The following is a 24,092-nucleotide window of genomic DNA, read 5'->3' as shown; positions in this document are numbered from 1 at the left end:
CAGCTTTCCAGGATTCGGGGTCACTGAGAAGAATTTGTAAGAGGATGTCATCGGGTTGCTGGGCCCAGAACGAGGCAAAAGGTAGCTCTCGATTGCCACCTGATGGAAAGTGCAGGCCTCTGGACCACAGCCGAATGCATGTCGGGCAGTGGGAGAGCTATTGCGGGGAACTCAGAAACAGATGGGCTCTAAGAACAACCTGGGCAATGACAGGGCTGCTTATGGATCTACAGTCTCTGAAAGGAGAGGGAAGGCTCAGTTGCTGAAAGTCAGCCTGTCAGCTATCAGCTGCTGAGTGGAAAGTGTTCACTGGCTCTGGTCTGCTCAGGGAAAAAGCGCAAAGGGAAATGAGCAAGCTGGAGAGAAAGCAGAAGTTGCCCGTTTGTTATTTTGCCCAGCAAGGGACGCCCCATCAGTCCATCCAAGTGCCGCTGAGGTCCAAAGCTAGGGTCCGGGCAGTAGGGTCATCTGCCCACGCTTATGTGGGTATGCGCATGCGTATGCCCAAATGTGTGCAATTCCAGCCAAGTCCAAAGCCTGGGCAAATGGGGACCCTGGGCTGGGGCTTCTGCCTCGGCTGGGCAGTTTGCTCAGCAGTCATATAACAGATGAGGAGAGAGGTCAACAGCTACCCCACAGCCTCTGGTCTCTACTGGTTGCCCTCTGCCACGCTGCAGTATATATTACTGTCCTACTTGATGGATAGTGCAACGGAGTGGGGGGACACCCCACTGACACACAGCTCTGAAAGCCCCCTCCCCATCACCAGCCTGGAGGTGGCCTGGCTTCAGTCTAAGGCAAGAACTAGTAGAGCAGCTGAAACAGCACATTTCCCTTCCCGCTCAGCGCAGCCACCCCCCACCCCATCTCGGGACAGTGGTGAAGAGCTGTCCCCCTCTAAGAATACCCCAGGCTGTCTGAGCTCTCAGCAGTGTCTGTCTTCCCCCACTTCCCTCCTCTCCTGCTCTTCCCATCTCATCCCACTCCCCACATCAGGGCAGCAGGTGAGAGAAGCAAGATCCCCAGCTCTTACCTGGTTGTGCCACATTCTGCTCTCTCCCCTACAAAGTAAAATAGATATTGACGTTTAGTTGTTGTTGTTTAACCAGAGAACATTCATCTTTTTCTAAAAACAGTAAAACAACTGGTATTAATTTTTTGTGAACTAGAGAACTGAATCATGCCTAAGGTATGGTCTGTTGGGAAGAAGTGCCTCTTAGTAAATCCGCAGCACCTCCTGTTAGTAGAGCTGTCTTCACATACATTGCATTTTTTACATTATTTTCAGTTGTTCTCACACTACAGCCTGCCAACTGCAGCAGAATCACCTGGGGCCCTGGTTAAAAACAGATTTCTGAGCTCTCCCATGAGCCTCCTGAATCAGTATATCTAAGAACGCAGAAATCTGCATTTTTAATTAGTTTCAGGTGCACAAAACAATGTAATAGTTAGACATTTATCATTTATATCCCTCACACAGTGACAAACCCCTCCCTCATGCACTACATCAGCCATTACATTTCCAGTCTCTATTCCTAATGTTGTACTCCGCTTCTTGTAACTATATATGTAAAATTATAGTTGACATTCATTATTGTTCAACTTCAGCTAAATCTGCATTTTAACAAGCACCCCAGGTAATTCCTTCTAGCATACCAGAGCCAAATGACTCATGCATTGCTTTATATCAACAATGGTTTATGGAGCATCTGTCACATGCCTGGCCCTGAAGGGTACTAGCCACAAGACTCCTTCTGGTTGTTCCTCAACCTTGCCACCCCCCTCCCACCCCCCTCCCTTCATTCTCAGCTGAAAACCTGCTCACTTCCTTCAGTGGAAAAGAAAAGTTATTAAGACGGACCTCCTGTGTGCCTCCAAAAGACCCACCACCTACCTGCACCCACCCACTCACCAGCTACCTCCTGGTACTCTGAAGGAAGCACCTGGCCTCTGCCAAAGCCCAGACCTTCTCCCTGTGCTCTGGGTCCCACCTCAGGGACTCTGTTCCTGCAAGTGCCTTCCGTCTCTCGAGCATCACCAATCTCCCTTCCAGATCATTTCCATCAGCATACAAACATGTTCTGGATATGTATAACCTAGCTTTTAAACCTCCCCTGCCCCATTTCACCAACTACACCCCCACTTTCTGAGCTCCCCTTTTACAGCAGAACTTCCTGAAGGAGCTGTCCAGAGTCACCATAGGTCTTCCCCTCTCCCCATTGCAGTTGGCATCTGTCCTCACCACTTCACAGAGACTCCTCTGTGTGGCTGAATCCAGTGTCTTCTCTGCTCTTATCTGACTTCTCAGCACCCGTCAACTCAGTTCATTGCTCCCTTCTTCGTATAAGGCTTTCTCCTCTTGATTGTCATGGCTCCACACTTTCCAGGCATCCTTCCTGCCCTACAGGCTGTTCCCCAGTTTATCCTGCCATCCCTTCCTCATCTGCCCAATCTCTAACCTCCAAATGTTGGAATGCCCCCCGGGTGCAACCCCACATCTCCTCTTTCTGTGAACCTTCATAAGTGATCTCAAACGCTTACTGAGGACCTCCTAATCTTATCTCCAGATCGTAACATTTCCCTGGAATTCCAGAATATCCACTGTCCTCTTTTTTCAGTTTTAACAGCTGTATTGAGGTATAATTTACATATCATAAAATTCACCGATTTGAAATGTATAATTCAAGGATTTTTAGTTACTGTTCAAAGATGTGCAGCTGCACCCACAATTAAGTTTTAGAACATTTCCATCTCACAAGAAAGACACCTTGTGCCAAATGACAGTGCCTCCCTCTTCCCACCTTAAGCCCCTGGAAATCACTAATCCACTCCCTGTCTCTATAGATCTGCTTATTCTAGACGTTTCCTAAAAATGGACTCATACAGTCTGTGGTCTTTTGCATTTGGCTTCTTTCACTTGACATAACGCTTTGGAAGTCCATCCATAGAGCAATGATTTAGTACTTCAGTCCATTTACAGAGCAGTGGAGAACCTCTAGGTCAGTGCTGTCTAACAGAATACAATGCAAGCCACAATTTCTAGTAGCCACATTACAAAAAGGAAAAGAAACAGGTGAGATTAATTTTAATACTATATTGTATTTCACCTGATATATCAAAAATATTATCATTTCTATATATATATATATATATCAATATAAAAATGAATAAGATACTTTGTATACTTTTGGGGGGAACTAACTCAGAAATCTGGTGCTCATTTTATACATCTCAATTCAGACTAGCTATTGAGCTTCCAGTGCTCAATAGCCACATGTCGCTGGCGGCCACCATATTGGAGAGCAGAGCTCTAGGTGCTAGAATCCCATCCAGCATTCATACGACGGGACTTTTTAGAAGAAAAAGCAAAACATTTATTTTCTCTACAGAAAACAATGGCTGAATGAACTGAGGGCAGGAAGAGAGTAATAGAATTCTGAACATAAAACTTGGAGTGAATGAGCAAACAATTTAATTCCTGGCTAAAGCCACAAGCAGTTGCAAGAGTGACTGCAGTTGGTTGCATTGGAGTCAAAGACCAAAGCAAGAAAGGAGAAAAGTTAGTTAAAACTAACTTCTGCTTCACTTGATTGTGTATCTGGGGTGTGGGGCAAATTCCCACCAGACACCAATTTGAGGTAAATTCTCACGTAGACCCAAGACCCTGAGTTACAGCCGCTGGCAACCCACGGGAGGGGTGAGCCCGTGGCCTGCACTGAGTATAATGCACACCGTTCCCCTCAGGGCTGCCGTCAGCTGTGCAGCTCTGACTCACAATGGGGACCGAGGAGGAGTTGCCTGCGGACATCCTCTCGTTCCAAACCGTCCCGTCCTCCATGTGCTCACTATGGTCCAGGCACACCTGCCTCCTTTCAGTTCTGCCTCATCACATTCCTTCCCACCTTTGCCCATGCTGTGCCCTCTGCCCCACTCTTCCCCCAGTTTTTCACGTGGCTGACGCCTTCTCCTTCTTCAGGTTCAGCTTAAATGGCACCCCCCAGAGGCCTTTCTGATCACCCAACCTAGAGCAGGTACCCCCATCACTCCCTGAGCCCCACACACAACTGTTCTCTATCTCAGCCCGCTCGTGGCACTTACCATGGTTATAATTCTCTATTTAGTAGTTTTACTGTTTGAAGTGTCTCTTCTCTAAGAAGGCAGGGACCTTATGTCTTGTATACACGGTACCCCTAGTCCTGGCCAAGCACAGTGGGCAGATGAATGGACAGATGGGCAGGGAAGGAAGAAGTGGGGAGGGAGGAATCAAAGGGTTTCGGTCCTGCAGTGACATGCCAGCACACGGGAGGCAGACTTCCCTCTGACCAGGAATCTAACCTATGCTTTTTCAGCTCTAAACCACCTTCTACTCTCAAGAACCCCATTACCAACATCTTTTTGAGTCTAGTCTCACCTTCTAACAAATATCACAAATCAAAAAATGTTCTGCCCTTTCTATTGTGAGACCTGTTAGGATTGAAAAAATATTTTATAGTTGGTGGCTCAGTCATTTTCTAGAAGGTCAGACTGTCTGGTCCTGGTGGACATTTTGCTCTGTAATGGGCTATTAAATCTTGGCCTGAAAAGGTTATGTCCCATCTCTTTTATAGACAATGCACTATTCCTCCTTGAGGGACTTTAGTAAATTGAAAAATCACCCATAGCTCGAGTGTAAGCCCTGGAGCTTACAGACTACCCAGAGCAATAAAAAGGTCAGAGATCTCAGACTCAGAGATGATAAAGGAAGAATTCTCTGGCCAATAAAACAACATAGCAACAGCCAAAGGCCTACAAGGATGGGAGCTCTTGTTCCCAAGACGTGGCAATGATATCACTGTAACAAAAATGCCAATTTGAGGGGTACTGAGAAGTTTTTTGACTTGTGTACCTGGGGTCAGTCATGTTCAAAGTGAAGGTGACCCAAAAGTTTTTGTTTCTTCTAACTTGTGGTTTCTTTCAGCATTGCTGGCAAGAGTACTTGAGAGAAATTGAGGCATTCAACATGATACGTTATTTCATTTAAAAACAAAACAAAACAAAAAAAAACTTGCGTCTTTTCGGTCAAAATATTCCACTTGGCCTCACATTTCTCACCTGTTTTCAAAACTCCCAGCTTGTTCCTTGCCATACAAAATAGCCCTCAGATGACATAAAAAGGCCATTGATGCAGGTATAACCCTACCCTGGCCCCATTCTTAGAAGGGCTTTCTACTGAATGCAAGAGTCAGCGTGCTCAGGTAAGGTGAGTCATCTGTCAGCACTCGGAAGAATGAATGAGCCCAAATTCTGAAACCTCTTTGGCCTGCTCATTCCATGACCCCCTTGCCCAATGGGCAAGCATTTTATCAATCTAAGTCAGTAAAAATTCTCCTGCTTGCAAATTCCCCCTTTTCACCCAAGACCCTAAGAATCCACATATGCCTGTATCGTGCAAGGGACATACACAAATGACTAAAGAGTTGGTCTCAGCTTCAGTTTTTTTCAGTAATTCCGTAACTTGTTAACTTTAGTTAATAAAAACGCACGAATAGTCACTAATTATGACAAGTACACCATACTAAGGTAAGATGTTAATAATAGGGGAAATTGGGCATGAAGTACTCGGGACCTCTGCACTACCTTTGCAACATTTCCATAAATCTAAAACTAATCTAAAACCAAAATTTTACTAAAAAATTTCTCCCAGAATTGACTAGTCTAATAAGACCAGTATCAAAAGAAGCACACGAGGCTTTTCCATGGCTGGCTTACTAGAAAACAGGACTACGGCTATTCCAATGGCTCTTTCTTATCAGCCCTTATACTTTCTGAAGCTGCGTTTTCCTGCAGTTTTGGGTTGCTATTTAGCTCAGAACTCAGAAGAAGGACTGGTAAATCACATCTCAGAGCAAGGTGTAGCTGAGGGCTAAATCCACTTGGAAGACCAGATGAGTCAGGAGTTATGCCAACCAAAACTAATTAGTATTATTTTACGAAGGCCATTCAGGGCAGGGCAGTCATAAAAGATTGCATCTGAGAATGCTCATGGAGGAGCTGGAGAGAAGCACTTTCTCATCTGGGCTCTTACTCTTTAGAAAAACATCTAGTTTTCTACATCCACGGCATCTGACTTTGAAATTATAAGTAGCCACGGACTCACAGGGACCTGCCTTTTGTTACATGGCCCATGAGAAACAGCCCCCCAGCCCTCGGCCCTGCGACTATAAAAAGCAGTCTTCCTCTTTAATGTTAGTCGTGGAGACTGCCTCAATCACACGTTCACCCGAACTCCTCTCTAGGACTTTCTGTCTCTTCCTTTTTGCTCCATTCTTGCAAAAAGGTTCGCTCTTTGTTACCCACACTCCTGCATGGCCCCATGCACCTAGCCCAATACTGACGTGTCAGGATAGGCAGAATGTAGAGGGGTGGGGGCAAATGAAGAAAAGGCTCGTTGCGACTCACTCTTCTCCACTCTGACCCCCCAGTCAATGAGTTGTGACAAATGAATATACCCATGTACAACCATCACCCAAATCAGGATACAGAACTTTTCTATCCCCCCCAACGTTCCCTAGCTCTCACCAGCTAGAACAGAAAACTAAAGTATAGTGATAGAGATCAGACCCGTGGTTGCTTGGGGTGGAGAATAGGGGGACCGGCTGCCAAGAGGCACAAGGGAACTTTGGGGTGATGGAGACGTTCTATATCTTGATGGGAGTGGTTATTATTCCTGGGTGCATACGTTCATCAAGACTGATTTCTACACATAACATGGGTGCATCTTATTGTATACAACTTATATGTCAGTGAAATTGACTGAAAATTTTCCATTGGGATTAGTTGTCAAGCCCTAGCTATTCATCTGTGAAGCTTTTCCAGCACTCCTGGGCCCGCGGTGATCCTTCCTCTTCTGACTCACAGCCCTCAGAGTGTGTCCTATGCATTTGGTAGTTCATCCAGTACTTCTGTGCAACAATGCGATCGTTACTTGGTTTTTTATGAATTCATGAATTGTCTCCCGGCTAGATGCTACGTGCTTTGGGGCTGTTTCCTCTAGTGCACAGTGCTCACAAATGCCAACCATCTGCAGATCCTGGCAGCCTGCTTGATAGTTGCCAAGTGGACAGTATTAGGGAGTGTCGTGTGGCCAGAGCACAGCCACGAGGCTATGTACGCTAAGAGAGAAGACAGTGAAGGGCCCAAACACGCTCTGGGTGCAAACACCTGACAGCCCGTGAACGCCAGTCCCATGCCCCACACAGCTTATCCTGTAACGCTCTTCCTGCCCCCAAAATCTCCTGGGTGACCTCTAGGCCTGCCTCAGCTGTCACCTCGGGATCGACTGGCATCGTCACCTTGGAAATTCCCTTCATCTCTCTCCTGTTGGCCCCCTATTTCCTGGGCCCCCATGTGTCCTTTCCTTTTGGCGGAGCACATCCTTCCATCAGCAGCTCTTTCCAAACAGGACACAGAGTATATGTGAGTGCGGGGCTAATGGTGGGGCTCCAAGCAGTGCCCAGCAGCTTCATAAACCCCAGGTCAGTCCTCCCCTCATAGCCTCGGCTCAGACCAAGTCCCAGGTCACCAGGACTTGCCATAAACCATCCTTGGCCTTGCGTCCTAGTTCATGTTCTGGTGACCTTTCCATTCAACATTCACTGAGTGACTGCGAATTCAGTGCTGACTGGGAGCCAGGCACTGTCCTAGGCACTGGGAATAAAGTGGTTCTAGGCACAAAATTAGCAAGGAAGTCCCTGCTCTGGTTGAAGATCCGATCCTGTTCAGGATAGGCGCATAACCAAAGACAGTAGCCAAGTAAATAGTAATACACAGGGTGATGTCACATGGTGATGAGCGAGATGAAGAAAATCAAACAGAGAGAGTGTTGGGACCGAGGTGGTGATTCCTTGAGGTCGGGTGGCAAGGAGAATCTCACTGAGGATGTGCCATCCGTGCTGACAGTGGAAGGATAAGGAGCCATGTCTACAGAGCTCTGGGGTAAGGGCATTCTGGGCAGGGGGAACAGTACGTGCAAAGGCCCTGCAACAGGAATAAGCTCAATGTGTTTTGAAGGGAAGAGAGGAGCTGAGTGTGGCTGGAGCACAGTTAGCGAGTGGAGAATGTTACATGATGAAGGCAGGGAAGTAGGTGGAGGTCAAATAACACAAGGTCTCGTGTGCTCTGAGAGCAGCTGGGTTTTATTCCAACCATCACTGGAAGCCTTTGCGTAGTTTTAAGCCTAGTCCTCAGACCCCTCAAGGACCAAACCCTGCCTTACACATGGATTTTCCTTCTTTGGACCTAGGATTCTGGGCAGGCACTCCAGTAGTATTCCTAACAAAGAGTATCTGCTGAAAAGCATCAGTGTGGACCCGTGTCCCTGAATTCTCACCCCCTACTTATTGGGGACCCCTGTAGCACTCTGCCTTGGACCTTCCCCCACAACCTAAACCAACGTTTGTATTTCCCCCTATTTTCTGCAACCAGGCCAGACCCCTCTCAGCATCTGTCCCAGGGCTATAGACTAGACTGCAATCGCCTGCCCAGTCCTAGAAGGTGGTCCCAATACCAGGCCTTGTTCTGCCAAGTGCCCGTGTCTCAAGCTGAAACAGCTCCATGGGGCACAACCAAACCCAGCGGGGAAGACAGCCCCTTCCCGCAGGCCTCCGCCACCTGACTCACCTTCGCCCAGGGTCTGCCTGAGTAAGTCGTGCTTGGCCTGCAGCTTAGTGATGAGGTTACTGCCGTTCACGTATTCTTTAAATTTCTGTAAGACACAAGGCACAAGGACATTACAGCTTGCAGGGCCACGTCCCCAATCTCTAACTCTGGAATAGATCTCCGGGGCAGGGATGTCAAAGAGAGAATGTGGCACCCTCAAGGACCGCGGCATAGGGAAAAGGGGGCCTCAGGAGCTGCCCTTTTGCTCTTCTCCATCAGATGCCCTGCTCTGCTGAGTGGCTGCCCAGTCCTAGGAGGGCTCTAGGCATTTCAGGTCAGTTTTGGGAACACAAAGAAAGCTCAGGAGGAATGGGAGCAGTAAAAGACGCTTCTGTCAGGTGACGACTGCAGCAGCTCTGGGCAGAGGGCTTCTTCAGTCATCAAAGCTTCACTGTGCTTTTGGGCCCAAAGCGATAAAGATGGAACCGTCCCTGGGGGCACATAGCTGAGGCAAGAGTGCTTTGTTGGATCTGTCAGAGAGCATTCTCAAAACAAGTCTTTCTTTCATCTGGCCCAGCTCTGGAACAAGAAGGGCTCTGCGGGCCCCTAGAGATATTCCTACTAAAAGAACCTCAACTGCCTTGGAGGATATGTTTTCTTCTTATTACAGACGAGACAGGTGAGGCTGGCACAGGCAAGTGACGTGCCTAAGGTCTCTGGGACCCCCAGGCTGCCTCTAGTTCAGGGGCCCGGTCAAGCACAAATGCACTTTGAAGCCGTGGGGAGGGTCAGGGCCCACCCAGAACAGAAATGCATCTACCTGCCCCAAGTTCAGTGAGGTCTCAGCCACGGCTCTACTGAGGTATCCGTTTTCCTTGCCAATGCCCAACCCCCTGAGTCACCCAACCCCAGGGCTGGAGCCCTCTCTGCTGGGGCAGGCCTTTGCTGGACATTTCTGGATCCCCAGTGCCTACAGCTGAGCCTGGCATGTAGTAGGTGCTGAGAGATTTACCTAAATCCCCTACTTGGTGGGGCTGATGTAGCACCATGGAGAAAGAGACAATAAGCTAGCAAAAAAAGGAAGTAAAATACACAATTGCTCAGATGGTGATGAATGCTATGAATGGAAATAAGGCAAGAATGGAGGACTGGGAGCTGGAGCAGACCTCGCTGCAGAGTTGACATGTGAGCCGTGGCCTGAAGGAGGTAAGGAAGGGGTCGTGTGGGTACGTGGGGGAAGGAGCATTCTAAGCTGACGGAATGGCAATTGCAAAAGCCCTGAGGATGAAGGCACAGGAATGGATGTGATTGCCCCAAATCTGCCAGCTAGTTTCTCACAAAGAAATCCATTCTATTGCCCAGCCAGAACACTCAGAAAGGGGTGTAAAGGAGCAGAGAAATGAGCCACAGAGGCTCAGGGCGCCCCAATATGACCTGTGAAGGAGTCTGGAACACGGCCTTCCTCCTGTTGAACACGGCTGCAGGGGCAAGGCCATGGGGTGGGGACTGACATGTGCACGGGGAAGACGGGTCACCTCACCCAGGCCCCACCTGGGCGGGTTTCTGGAACGGCTGGGCTGGTGGGAGGTTGTGGTTTCCCTCTCCTCGGCCACTGTCCTTCTTAGCTCCTAGGACCTTGTCCCTGGGTCATTCACAGATACAGATTGTATCTGTAGAGCACATGACAGTTTTCAAACATGTTTATTTGGTCCTCAGCACAGTGTTGGGTGGCAAATGGTGGGAGCATTGTCACTCCCATTCTTCAGAGCTGTGGCCACTCAACGTGGCCAATCGTGCAGATGACTGAACATTTCTGGGCCTCCATGCCCTCTTCAGGGTAAAATGAGAGGAGACGCACAATGTTTCCGCAAGTGTGGTACAGGGACCAGCAGCTTCCTCCCAGCTGGGGAGAGGATAAAAATGTAGACTCCTGCTCTGGAATACTGAGCATCTAACCCCTCCTTTTACATCTGAGAAGGACACCACAGAGGCCCAGAAGTGTTCACGTTTCCAGGGCCCCACGTTGGGGAGGGTGGTAGACGGGGCACCTACGTCATGAATGAGCTTCCCACATGAATCAAAATGATTCAAATGCATACTTCAGTTTGATAACAACTCACCTAGAGGCTCTCTCTGAATGCTTTCAATAGTAACGCCCCCTGATTTTATCATGTGTTTAAGAATTCTCCATAAAAAAACCCAGCTGAGATATAAGGAAGTGTTTTCTTTACCCTGCCTCACTGCCCCGTAGCTCTAACCTCAAACACGTAACTCAAGCTTTGGTGGGTTATTCACTTATACCACAGGGCTCTGGCGCCCAAAGCTTCACCCAGGCTTCCTGTGTGACCCATGAAGGAAAGAATGCCCTCAAATTATACTAATGACTGCATTAATAGGAATTTTATGTCCTTATAAATACCCCAAATATGGCACCACATCAAATCATGAGGTGTACTAGCCAACCAGGTTGATAAATCAAATACAAGATTAAAACATAACGCCGATGACCCATAAGCATGGATATTGGTGAATTCTATTTTTTAATTTCAAGCAGGTTGGATGCCCTTCTCTGCTTCTACCACCCAAAGTGCTTTGTTTCTGCTGCCAGAGTGAATTAATAATCATATGTATTCTTCATGGATCTTTGGAACTGATACATTCTCTCTGCAAACACAGGAGGTCCCTAATGGAAGAGGTGAACCCCAGAAATTGGCATTGGCTGATTCACTAAGACTAGCTGTTTTCTTTCTTGAAAACAACAAAGTCAAAGAGTCCCAGTACGTGCCAACTATTGATGTTCGACAAGGGACCTGACCAGGACCATCACAAGATAGAGTGGAATGTGAGAATTGGGTGGGTTTGCAACTGGTTCAATGATCACCATCTAAAAGTGCTGATTAATGGGTCAATATCAGCCTAGGGGCATGTTTTGAACAACTCTGTCTTTGGTCTTGCCCCTGGCACACCCATTATTATTATTTTTTATTAACAAACATTAAAGTATGGAAGCCACACTCACTGAATCTGCAGATGACACAGGGTCTGAAGAGACAGTGTGCATGTTGAACAACTGAATCAGGACCTTGACAGTCTAAAGACATTAACTGAATCCAACAAGAGGAAATCTAACTGGTGATAAACATAAGGTCTACCCAAGACATCACCTACACATCCTTTAGAAGGAGGGTGGCCTAGTTTAATGGCAGTGAGTAGGGAATAGAGATTTAACTGGTATTAACTTAGCTTTCATAAAAAAAAAAAAGGAACATGATTTTAGGACATATGAAAAGGAGCACAGCACCTACTGTGGAAGGAGGTGAAAGTTTAGTTCTATTCTGTGCTGGTCAGAACACTGCTGGGAGTCTCACTTCAGAAGAGACATCGACAAATGGAATGTGTTCAGGAGAGAGTCACTGGGATTCTGAGACCACTCAAAAGGAAAGCATATGAGGCAGGATTGAAAGAACCAAGTATGTTTAGTCTACACAAATGAAAACCCAGCTCCCTGCAACCATGCCAAAGCCTGTTCAGTAGAATTAGCCTCTCTTTGGTCGTCCCAGAGAACAGATTCAAGATCAAGGACCAGAAATCTTGGGGAAGCAGATTTTTGAACAGAACAGAAATAAAGGGAAATATTATCACAGCCATAGGCAGCCACATGTCAAACAAAAGGGCTGTTAGGGGTAGGAGGGAGCTTTTCATTCTGGGGCTGTTCAAGCAGAGTCTGTATGACTTTTTAGCAGATTTATGGTTGAATGGGATCAAGCATCATATGGGAGATTTAAGGTCCCTTACAACCCCCAAATCTATGTTCACTAAAACATGTTGAACTACAGCCTCAATGCCCCTTATCCTCGTTCCTCCCTGTCTCTGGCCAAGTAGAATGTTAGCAAGGAATTTTACATGAAGGGTTGGCAACTCACCAGCAATCTGCATGGACCACGCAGGGCACTGTTTCCAAAGCCTACACCTCAATTTGAGACATCACAACGTGACAACCGTCCACGAAACTTTAAGCTTGTTACAAGGGGCTTGCACCTGGCTCCATTACCATTTTCTTTTCACCCTACTGCACTCTATAATTCGTGTTTTTTCCATAACAGGAAAGTTGCGATAACCGCCAATTCAAGATCAATACCGATGCTTATCCACTGGTAATTCGGTGTCTGCACTTCACAAAGCTAAGCCAGGCAAGTTAATTTGAGGACATTGGAAGAATTTTAGGTCTAACTGACCCACGTGGTTTCGCTGGCTCCCACTAGCTTGGGCTGCTCCCCAAAAGTTAATGCCAGTGGGTCAGCAGACAGCAGGTTCTGGGTCCAGCATGCCACTTACTGTAAAATAAAACATTTCTGTTTCCTGCTGGTTGGCTCTCCTTTTGGCAATGTTGATCTTGCTCATGTAGGTCTCAGAGGCAGCGGACTTTACAGACTCTGTGGACCGACTGTGTTGGAAAGCATCGGAGACATCAAAGTCCTCCACAGTCAGCATGTCCTGTAAGGTCTGCATGGTGGCGTCCAGGGTTTTTCTCACCTGGGGAAACATAGCATATCGACAAAAACCGTTCAGCCTCAGAATGCCTTTGACACCTCAAAGTCCTTTTCCTAAACGTCACTTTATTTCTACCACACAAGCCTCTAGGAGGCAGCAGAATCCTAAAGTGCATCCTCATTATATGGATGTGCAATGTGAGGCCAGTTAGCTGGCTGGGGTGTGGACCCAGGTTGCCCAATCTAGTGTCATTTTATTGGATTGCTTCTGCCAGAGAGAACCTTGAAGAATGTAGGCAACTCATTCAAAAGAACTCAGGTTTCTAGTTTTGTTTCTCTTGACCTGGTTATATAGGCCCGAACTAGCTCCTCCAATGGGAGGCAGGTCCCTCGAGGAGAGACAATACTAGAAGTACTCTTGGTTCCCATCAGGGAGCGGACAACATCTGGATAAAGTGAGCAGCCATCCTCAATGAATGAACTCCCCAGCTATCCGCTACTTGAGACCTATCAAAAGCCTGACAGAAAAGAGAAACTCAAGGAAGACAGACGTAGAGACAGAGCTGTTTAGTCAGCTCTCCAGGACTCCAGCTTCTCTCCTGGGATCAAGTGGGATCCCCCAGAAGGCTACACATGCAAGGCACACGATCTCCCACCTCACAATATATATCCCTTTGCTGACTTGTGCCCAGATGGCGGACCTGACACTCTGAAGGAGCGTCATTCCAAAAACAATCCCAGGAGAAACTGCACCTACATTCATCATTAAATTATTGTTGCTCAATGTCACTTTCTTGTTATACAGATCTCAGCTTAAATGTCGCCTCCTGGTGACATCAGGCCCCTCTGACTACCATTCGTAACTTAATGTCTACCTGTCTAACACTTTGCATACTCACTCATTTATCGGTTTGTTTGCTTGTGTGTTTGGATTATTATCTTTCTTTTCTCACTAGACTATAAACTCCATGAGAGGAGGTCCTATATTGTCTTACACTTTGCATTTAGCACAGTGTTCAGCACATAGTATGTGCTTAATAAACACTTGAATACATATTCGTTGAATAAATACTTGTTGAATAAATAAATGAATGAATCATTTCTTTCTGACATCGCCTGACAGAAGCTCAGATTCAAAATCAAGCATTTCCATGGCCATGAACTGCCTGGATATGCAAAGGAACAGCTGCTTCATTCTCTCTGTGGCCCTGATTTCCAATTTAAATTCCATTAACATTATTATCCATATACTGGTCCATGTAAACAATTTAAAATGCTTCGGGGAAAGATGTAGGGCAAGAGTAAATAATAATAATAATAAAAAAAAACACCACTGTTCATCTCCTCTCTCTTCTCAGGTTTGGAAAACAGATATATAATTTGTCTCCACATAACCTCCCCTGAGGGACTATTTCGATTCGTCTTCATCCTGAACAATACTCCGTCTCACAGAGACACAGAGCAAAGCAGCCCCCTGTGCCCAGGACAAGCGTCCGAGATGTTAAGACAGGAGCCATGACACCCCCTCTCCAGCTGTGAATGCACTTCTCCATGATAAACCTGCCCGCGATCTTGGGTGACACTCCCCACATCCTGGCGTCCTCCAGTTGGTTGCCTTCCTCCCTGGATGGAGGCACCCAGACTGCAAGAGGGTATTTCCCATCGTCTTCATCAGTCCACAGCAGGACAGAGGCACCGCAGCGGGTATTTCCACGTGTACCCTCCCCAAGATAATCCTGTGCAACCAGGTGCATGGGAGCTGTGCTGGCCAAGGGAAGACAGAAGCTCCTTGGAGCTCAGAATCCACGACACATTTAGTGTGCCCTGGGTGGTTTATTTAATTGCATAATTTATTATTATTTCTGATGATAAAATAATATAAACTCATTGCAGAAAATGGACAAAAGCACAAAGAAGAAAAGAGAACCCACCTATAATCTACAACCCAGACATCACCACTATTCACTTTGAAGTATTTCCTTCCAGTCTTTTTTCTATGCCTGTGAATACACACAGGTACACGTGCACATACTCTAGGGTACCCTAGTTAGGATAATACTGGACATGCAGCTTTACTTGCTCTTTTTCTTTAACTTGACACCTTGTGAGGATTCCCCTTTACCATGAAAGAGTCTTGGTGTGCACGATTTCAATGGTTGCATAAAGAGTCTATCTTACAGATGAACCCTAATTTCTTATGTATTCCATGGTGAAAGTGGACTCCCCAAAACTAGCCAGGCCTTTGTAAGAAAATCCCTTACAGGGCAGACGGGCTCACTCACCTCCTCATTTTCTATCTTGAGAGTGGCTAGTCTGGACTGCAGCTGGTGGTACCGCATGAGCAATTCTGTCTGGACGGGCTGCTGGGCGCTGACCTGGCACACCTGTAAAAATGACAGCCCCCACCTGCAGTTGCCCAGTGCGGCACTAGGGTGGGAGCTAGCACTAATATCCACATCAAATGCTGAGGAAACAGACTTAGATGTTAAATGACCTCCCAAAGGTCACACAGCTTATACCTGGTAATGCCAGACGGGCACCAGGGGCCACCCTCTGGCATTGCAAGGTGTGGCGTCTCAGTCGTGGTTTTCTACATTGGGCACCCTTGAGGGTTTACTAAGAACTTTGACATAATCTTATTAACTGAGACTGTTAGTTCATCTCCAGGCAGGAAGTTGTGGTAAGAGATGCCAATGAGATGCCAACTGCCTAAGAGAAGCCAATAAAAAGAACAATGAATGGGGAATAATCAGCAGAGTGCCCCTGTTCCCCAGCAGGAAGATGCTTCGGAGAAGCAACCATGAGGCAGTGTCACTCTCGGGGACCTTCTTCCCCAGCAGGTTGACAGAGTGAGAGGTGGAGGAGCAGAAGAGTGGAGAAAAAGATTGTTCTCCCTACACCCATTCCACCACCCAGGGCTCTGTTACCACTTGTGGGCTGGGCTACCTGGGGTGACCCAGCTGAGATCCTAACAGATAGCAGGGCCCCATTATTTATTAGTTATTACCACTAACTAGGCAACAACCCAAACCTGGCAGTCACCAGGGGTAACCGTGAGGTCAGAATTTTCAGGTCCAGACGATGGGCCCAAAGGGCGGACAGAGGGATGAGGCAGGAGCTGCAGGAAGCCCTGCAAAAGGCCGTCTTTTGCAAACGAAGAAAATGGGTAGAACCATCTGGAGGGTCCAGCAAATGCTGTCTGCTAAGGAGCCACCTTGTCCCTCCCTGCCAAGCAGTGGCAGCGGATGGCCCAGTTGGGCTTTCATGAGGTCCAGGGTTTGGCAGGGTTTGGTCCACTGTTGGTCCAGGTCTCCCCAACTCCCATGTGCATAGGGGGGATATATCTAAGTGGAGAGAATGAGCCAGTAGGAGCAAGTCCTCTGTACATATCCCGGAGGGTAGAGATGACAGTGACGGGGATGCAGATATGACATCTGGTGGCTGTCCTCCATCGGGTCCAGGACTAGGGCCTGAGCCCTAGAGAGAGCAGGGAATGACACGGAAAAGCTCAAGGAGCTATTTGCATAAGGGATTTTGTGAAACTTGGGTAACTCGTGTCCTGCTTTGGGGCCAATGACAAACGCCTTCTCCCAACCTTTTTCTCCGGAATAGAGCAAGGGTCTGAGTAGCACAAGCACTGAGGGAGCTCCGTGGTGGTACGCCTCTTTACTGGAGGGTGCTGGCCAGAGCGGCTGTGAGGAGACCTGCATCCTGTGATCCGAGGAACGGATGTGAGATGCCTGTGTGCAGACAGGGACTCTCTTGGGGTCTTCTAGACATAACTGGGAGGGTTTTTGAGGAGCACTGAGGTCCTGCAATTCTGCAGGTGGGAGACTTGAGCCAGCAAAGTTAGCTTCTTAGTGGCAAACTCCTTGGACCACGAACCTGACCCTAGACCTCTGACATAAACATCTTGCGTGTGGAATGGGGGCAGCCGTTCCCCTCCCACTGATGTTCTGGGAGCACATGGGAGAACAGATGGAAGCAGTCTGAAGCATGGACTCCTGGGAAAAACCTACCTCATCCCCCATATGGGGCTGGAACTCAAACTTGAGTGGAGGACAGAAGACCTGGTTGCACATGTCCATGACAGTGTGCTTGTCACTTCGGGAATCCAGGTTGTCCACTGCGTTCTCGATGACATCTAGCCCCTCGTGGCGAGACGTCTCCAGGTTGTACTCGGCAGAGAGGTAGGTCCGGAAGGTGCGGGCCAGGCTGGCATGAAAGCCCAGATCACAGCACTTGGAGAAAGACACACAACAGAAGGATGTGGGTGAGGGCTGTGACGTGGAGATGGGACCACCGGCGTTTCCTTTCCCATCATGGTGACTCACAATTACCTCTCATTCCACAGTCACATCTTTCATCCTGCAGGCCATTCTGCACTTTGGAATCACACCACACAAATCACACCAAACCCTCCAGAGGAGTTGGGGATTGCAGTTTGGCCAACAGCAAAACTTCTCTCACCTTCCCAAATTCACCACCTTCTTTCTCCTCTCTAGGCCTTTACACATGCATTCCCTCTGCCTCTCACCCCGGCCTAAATACTCTTCCTTCAGGTTTCAGTTTAGGGGTCACTTCCTTCAGGAAGTCTTCCTTGATGCTCTCCACACTCAGAGTTTACATCAGATGTCCAGCCTCTAAGGTTTCACATCTCCCTGCACCTCCCACAATGTAACCCCTGCCACATGGCATTACAAATGCCTGGTAACATGTCAGAGTTATGTATGTTAAGCTCCTAAGGGTAGACCCGAGGCTCTCGTCCACAGCAGAGACTCAAGACGTAGAGCTAGTAGCTGCTCAAAAAAATTAGGTAAATAAAAAAGAATGAAAAGACAGGAAGGAGTGAAAAGGAAAGTTGTAAGAAAGAGGAGGGGTCTGGTCTCAGGCGTGGGAAGGCACAAGCAGGGCCGAGCAGCTGCCTGTCCGGGAATGGCGATGACGGTCCCCCTGCAGCCTCCCTGACATCCTGACAGGATACACCAGGGCCAGAGGAAAAGGATCCATCTGCCAGTATGGAATCTTTATGGAGCATCTACTGAGCCAGATCCCTGTCTCTGGAGGAAGGGGAAGACATGAGAAGCAGTGCTAGCAGCAGCACAGACAACAGAAGCTCTCCCCGATGCCGCTGCTCAGTGTTCCTTCTCCAGGCCTCGCTGTCCCTGCAGCATGTCCTATGCAGCTGGCACTCAGGAGTAGGTGTTCCAATCTCCTTTTGCTTAAACTGCCTGATTTCTCCTAAGATAATGTTCCCAAGTAAAGTTGATCTGTATACAGTTGACCTTTGAACAACACAGGTTTGAACTGTGCAGGTCCACTTATACATGGAGTTTTAAAAATAAATATACAGTCGGCCCTCTGTATCCCGGGTTTTGCATCCTCTGATTACACCAACCATATTTTTGATCTGGGGTTGGGAATCTGTGTACCGGGAGGGCCAACTACACGCGTTGTTCTGCGCCATGTTGTACAGGGACTTGAGCACCAGTGGAGCTTGGTATCCACAGGGGGTCCTGGAACCCATCCCCTGCAGATGCTGCAGGATGAGTGTAGTTAAGTTTCGGGGGAGTCAAAAGTTACATGCGGATTTTCAATGGAGCATCGGGGTTGGCGGGGGGTTGGGGGGTGTTCGGTGCCCCTAGCTCCTGCATTGCTCAAAGGTCAACTGTAATTCTGTCTCATTCACTATTTTCTCTCATGTGCCTATGTATGATTGGCAGACTAGACCTGGGGGTGCTGAACATATAAACATCTGTACCACCCTGGGAAATCCCTAGGGCATGATCTGTGGACGGTCACACCTGTACCCCCAAACACAGCTTGGGAAGTGCATGCTGAATATATGACTGCCCAACCCAACTGTGTAGGGGCCAGCAGAGGCCCACTCCCACCCATGGAAGTAGAGACTCATCTCCCAGGCCCCACATGCTCACTGCCCTTCCCCTCCACCCTGGCATGTCAGCCAAGGACAAGGGCCAGCCCCTCCTTCAGGTGATGATTCGAGCCAGCCTGGGTGTGGGGTCCTCTTCAGTCCCAGACTCCCCAGGTGCTCACGTCGATTAGGTCGGAGACATCGTGGATGTAGTATTTGCTTATAGCTGCATTGGTGGCTGCCAGATTCAGCAAGTAGTCATTCCGTGCCTTCGTGCACTTCAGCTTGTTCTCAGAATACTTCGCCTGCCTCTGGAAGAAGAAAAGAGGAGATGTGAGAGCGGAGCCATTAACGGCAGGGTTTGCGGATTTTCTTTACGCTCACTGCCTGCAATTCAATCCACCGCACACCTCTGGTTCCATATCCTAGGTGAGTAAAATGTGGGCCCTGTACTCAAAAAGCTCACCTTACATTGCCTGTGTGCAGCCAACGACAGCACTATTGGGTAAGCAGCAGCCTTTTACTGGCCTCTCCTAGAGCAGGGTGCCAATAAGAACTCCTGAGGCCTCCAACGGGCAACCCCAGCAGCTGTCCCAACTGTGACAGTGGCCTGTGAAGCCCTCCCTGACCTGGCTCCATCCACCTCTCAAGCCCCTCTTCCTTCAGGCTCCCTCTCATTGCCAGCCTCTTCTGCCCATCTTTTAAGGGGCCAAGTTCATTCCTGCCTCTAGGCCTTCGGACTAATGGTTCCCCCTGCCTGGGAGGCCATCCTTCCAAGTCTCTGTGTGGCCTGGTCCTTCATATCAGTCAGGTCCTTACCAAAGGTCACACTTTGAGACTGGCCTCTCATGGCAGCCTTGTAATAAGATGTGTTGCCAGCATCTCCACTGCTTCTCCCCGACTCTCTATCCCCTTGCCCTGCTCTATTTTTTCCATTGATTTAATTTTTATTCAAATTTTAGTGATTGTTTTTATTTTTAAGACTATTTTTTAGAGCAGTTTTAGGTTCACAGTAAAATTGCAAGGAAGGTACAGAGATTTCCCAGGTACCTTCTCCCTAACCCCTCCCCCAGCCCCCACACAGCCTCCCCATTACCAACATCCCCCAGCAGAGTGGCAGATTCGTTAACAATTATCACCCAGAGTCCGTCGTCTACTTTAGGGTTCACTGTTGGTGTTGTACATTCTATGGGTTTGGACAAATGTATAACGACAGGTATCCATCATTATAGTCTCTCTCATACAGAGTGTTTTCACTGCCCTGAAAACACACTGTGCTCTGCCTTTTTATCCTTCCCTCCCTCAACCCTCGCAACCTCTCATCTTTTTACTGTCTCCATAGTTTTGCCCTTTCCAAAATGTCATGTAGTTGGAATCATCCAGTATGTAGCCTTTTCAAACTGGCTTGTTTCACTTAGTAATATACATTTTAAGGTTCCTACATGTCTTTTGAGCTTGCTGGCTCACTTCTTTTTAGATCTTGCATATTTCGTCAATATTCCATGATCTGGATTATCACCATTTATTTATCCAATCACTTACTGAAGGAAATCTTGGTTGCTCTATTTTTCTTCAACTGCACTTTTCACCACCCCAAATTATAATTTTTAACCTCTTTGTGCAATTCCTGATTTTTAGTGTCCCCCACTAGAAAGTAGGCGCTATGAAGTCAGGGACTTAATCTGCCTTGTTCATTGCTGGACCTGTAGCACTTAGAACAGTCCCTGCACGTGATTTTCACTCGCTGCCTGGATGTGAGTGGTGGGGAGACACAGAGTGGGGCAGCCAGAGCGGGGCCAGTGTTGGCTAGGAGCCAGGCTGCCTCCCTGGGAAGCTGCTTCTGAGCTGGGCCAGCTTGGCGGGAAGGAGTATAGAGTTGGAGAGCTTCCCCTTGCCCCTTTCAGACTGATGAGTCCCACTGCTGGATGAAAGACAGCTCTCCTTAAAGAAACAGGGTTTCCTCCTTCACCTACACACTTAAACCTTCCTCATTCCAGATTGCGTTCTCCTAACATTTTAGGAGCGGTGTCCCCAGAGATCTCCTCTGACCATTCTCCAGGGTCCAGTTATTCTGAGAATTTCCAGAAACAGACTCTGGCAGTTACATCCTGTACCAACCTACCCCCACAGAGAGTTTTGATAGTCCTGCCCCATTTCCAGGGGGCTGCTATGATCCCGAGACCATTTTCAGTCCTTCATGGACTCATACAATTTTATACCTGGGAAGGATATCAAGGCATCTTAGTTTAATTCATCCATTTTATAGGTGAAGAAATGAGAACTGAAGAGAAGTAGCTTGTCCAAGACTCAAATGGCTAATTAACATACAACTCTGTACCAGAAATTAGTCTCCAGACTCCCAGCTATTACTCTCTCTACCCCTCTGTATATCCCCCTATGTTGTAGTTCTGTAATTCCCTGCCTGGTTATCTTATTTTCATTTCTTTATATTTAGTATAGTCACAGATTTGCACAACCATCACTACTATCTAAATTTAGAATATTTTCATCATCCCAAACAGAAACCCTGCACCCATTAGTGGTCATTCCCCATTCTCCTCTGCCCCAGCCCCTGGCAACCACTAATCTGCTTTCTGTCTCTATGGATTTGTCTGTTCTGGATATTTCATATCAATGAAATCCTACAATATGTGGCCTATTGTGACTGGCGTCTTTCACTTAGCCAGCCTACTGTTGCCAAAACTCATCCGTGTTATAGCATGAATCAGTATTCCATTCTGTTTTATGACTGAATAATATTTCATTGTGTGGCTAGACCACATTTTATTCATCTATTCATCACTTCACAGACATTTAGGTTGTTTGCACTTTTAGACTATTATGAATAATGTGCTATGAACATTTGTGTGCAACTTTTTGTGTGGACGTATGTTATAATTTCTCCTGAGTAGATACAAAGGAGTGGAATTGAGTCACATGGTAACTTAGTCTGTGTTTAACATTTTGTGGAACTCCAAAGTGGCTGAACCATTTAACATTCCCTCCAGCAGGGTAAGAAGATCCCAGTGCCTCCACATCCTCATTAATATCTGTCACTGTCTGCCTTTTTTTTTTTTTATCTTAGCCATCCTAGTGGGTATGAAGTGGTATCTCACTGTGGTTTTGATTTGCATTTTCTTAGTGACTAATGATGCTGAGCATCTTTTCATATACTTATTGGCCACTCATACATGTCCTTTGGAGAAATGTCTACTCAAATCCTCTGCCCACTTTTTAATTGAGTCTCTACCCGATTATTGTGAAGCCTCTTTTTTTTTGCCTTTGGAAATTACCCTGAAATCTTATTTTATTTGCCTGTGATTATTTTTCCAACTTACCTAGGTCCTGTTGGATCATGTTCCTACTCAATCTCCTACAATTTTTAAGAGCAGTAGGATCATATCATCATAGAATTCATCTCATAGGAGCCCAACTAAGCATCTAGCACAATGTTTGGCACATAGAAAGAGCTCGGCAAGTGTTTGCTGACTGCATGGAATGAATGAATGCAGAGAATTCAACAAGAAATCGTAGCCTTTTAAGAAGAAAGGAACCTTAGAAGTCACCTAGTCTAGGGTGACAAAATAGCAGCAGGTGCACTGCCCCTTTAAATTCCCTGGCCATGGCAGACATCATTAGTAGATCACAGCACTGGTTTTAGTTAAAGCCTGGAGAGGGCTCACAGTCCTCAGCACAGAGCTCTGGGCAGCCACTACGAATCGATCAGAGTTGACATGAGAGGGGAGATTTATTTGCCATCCCTGCAGATTTTAAAACTGAAGTTCAGAGAGGTGTTGTAAATGTAGCATTTTCAAAACCCAGCCTGTCTGACTCCAAAACTAGCACTTTTTTCACCATGCTCTACTAAAGCACTGTCCAGCAGCACCAATGCACAGTGATTCTAAATCACCCATCTTTGCCTTGGCAATGACAATTTTGGAATGGTTCTTTACCGAGTTCCCAGGTGCTGGTTGGTAGCCCAGTGCTGCTCACTCTTTTAGGGACACACTCAGTCCCAACCAGCCCGCCACCACTCCAGCCTCCTAAGTGACCCCTGGAGGAAGTCCCCACCCCCACTAATGCCTGGTGACTCCTACTCATTGAAGAACGTGCTCATGGGGCATGAGTCTCATAGTTCAGCTCTCTTGTCAGCTGAGCGTCTCTCCCTGCCTGCTAACCCTGCACGAGGCCAGGCTCCCAAGTGCTAGTGAGACATGGCTAACTCTGCCTCCTCCATGACACTGGCCTCCAAGAGAGCAGATGCTGGCAGCATTATTGGACCCTCACACCCCCCAGGGGGCAAAGGGGGAGGCCAAGGTTGTCAGGCAGCATGGCCTCCCCTTCCTGCGCTCACTCGCCTTCTCCTTCATCTTCTCGATCTTCTTCACGGAGCTGCGCCGCTGGGGCCGGTCCTCGTGCCGGAGCAGATTCATGCTGAGCTCTCCCGCCTTGTTGAACTGCTTCTCCTCCTGCTTCTCAGCCTCCTTCAGCTTGCTCTCTGCACTGATGCTCTCCGCGTGGTACATGTGGTAGGTTTTCATGACCTGGGGACACATGAGTGAGCAAATCAGCCGCCTGGTAGGGCCCAGCAGGGGGGGCCTGGTGCTCCCAGCCCCCTCCCAAGCGCCACATTACAGTCCGCTTGGCCCGCCCCCTTCCCACAGCACGTTCTGAACTCGCACAGCTCTTTGCTTTTGCACAGACTCATCACCATTGTTGTCATCGCCATGATTCAGTCCTTACTAAGTGCCAGGAATGGACTAGTAAAGAGGAAATTGACAAGGTGAGCCACAGCCCCGAGCATATGCGGGTCTCAGAGGTGATACGGCAAACTTGGCCCTTCTTCAGCTGCCTTCTTCAGCCTGCCGACCATGACTCTGGTGTCCCTTCCCCCGCCGCCCCCCCTCAGAATCACTGAGAAAGCCCCTCCCCAGGTACTCATGGGGCTTCTATGGGAACATCCTTCTTACTCACATACAAATTGTTTTCTCAGCTGTTTCCTTAAGTAAAATTGGCCTGCAAATGGCCCTGTCCCCAAAAGGAGTATTATTGAGCAACCTAACAGACATTGTATGCTCTCTGAAACAAAC

The 24,092-nt window shown here is 47.7% G+C and overlaps 1 protein-coding gene across 5 annotated transcripts in view; it reads right to left on the bottom strand.

The window, feature by feature from the left end:
• SRGAP3 (SLIT-ROBO Rho GTPase activating protein 3) overlaps positions 1 to 24,092 on the bottom strand; it is a 234,268-nt gene that overhangs the window by 49,093 nt on the left and 161,083 nt on the right. For all 5 annotated transcript variants that reach the window (XM_019748291.3, XM_019748293.3, XM_019748294.3 and 2 more), the window contains 7 exons: positions 23,361 to 23,546; positions 19,185 to 19,313; positions 17,147 to 17,368; positions 15,410 to 15,511; positions 12,973 to 13,170; positions 8,659 to 8,743; positions 1,034 to 1,061 (listed from right to left, as the gene is read on the bottom strand). In XM_019748291.3, coding sequence (XP_019603850.2) covers positions 1,034 to 1,061; positions 8,659 to 8,743; positions 12,973 to 13,170; positions 15,410 to 15,511; positions 17,147 to 17,368; positions 19,185 to 19,313; positions 23,361 to 23,546 — 950 coding nt within the window. The remainder of the gene's footprint in view (positions 1 to 1,033; positions 1,062 to 8,658; positions 8,744 to 12,972; positions 13,171 to 15,409; positions 15,512 to 17,146; positions 17,369 to 19,184; positions 19,314 to 23,360; positions 23,547 to 24,092) is intronic.

This window comes from Rhinolophus sinicus, chromosome 5, assembly GCF_057876585.1.
Source record: "Rhinolophus sinicus isolate RSI-liver-muscle chromosome 5, RSI-T2T, whole genome shotgun sequence".
Lineage (NCBI taxonomy): Eukaryota > Metazoa > Chordata > Mammalia > Chiroptera > Rhinolophidae > Rhinolophus > Rhinolophus sinicus.
Note: the sequence above shows the minus strand (reverse complement) of the source record. Positions and strands in the feature narration are given on the sequence as shown.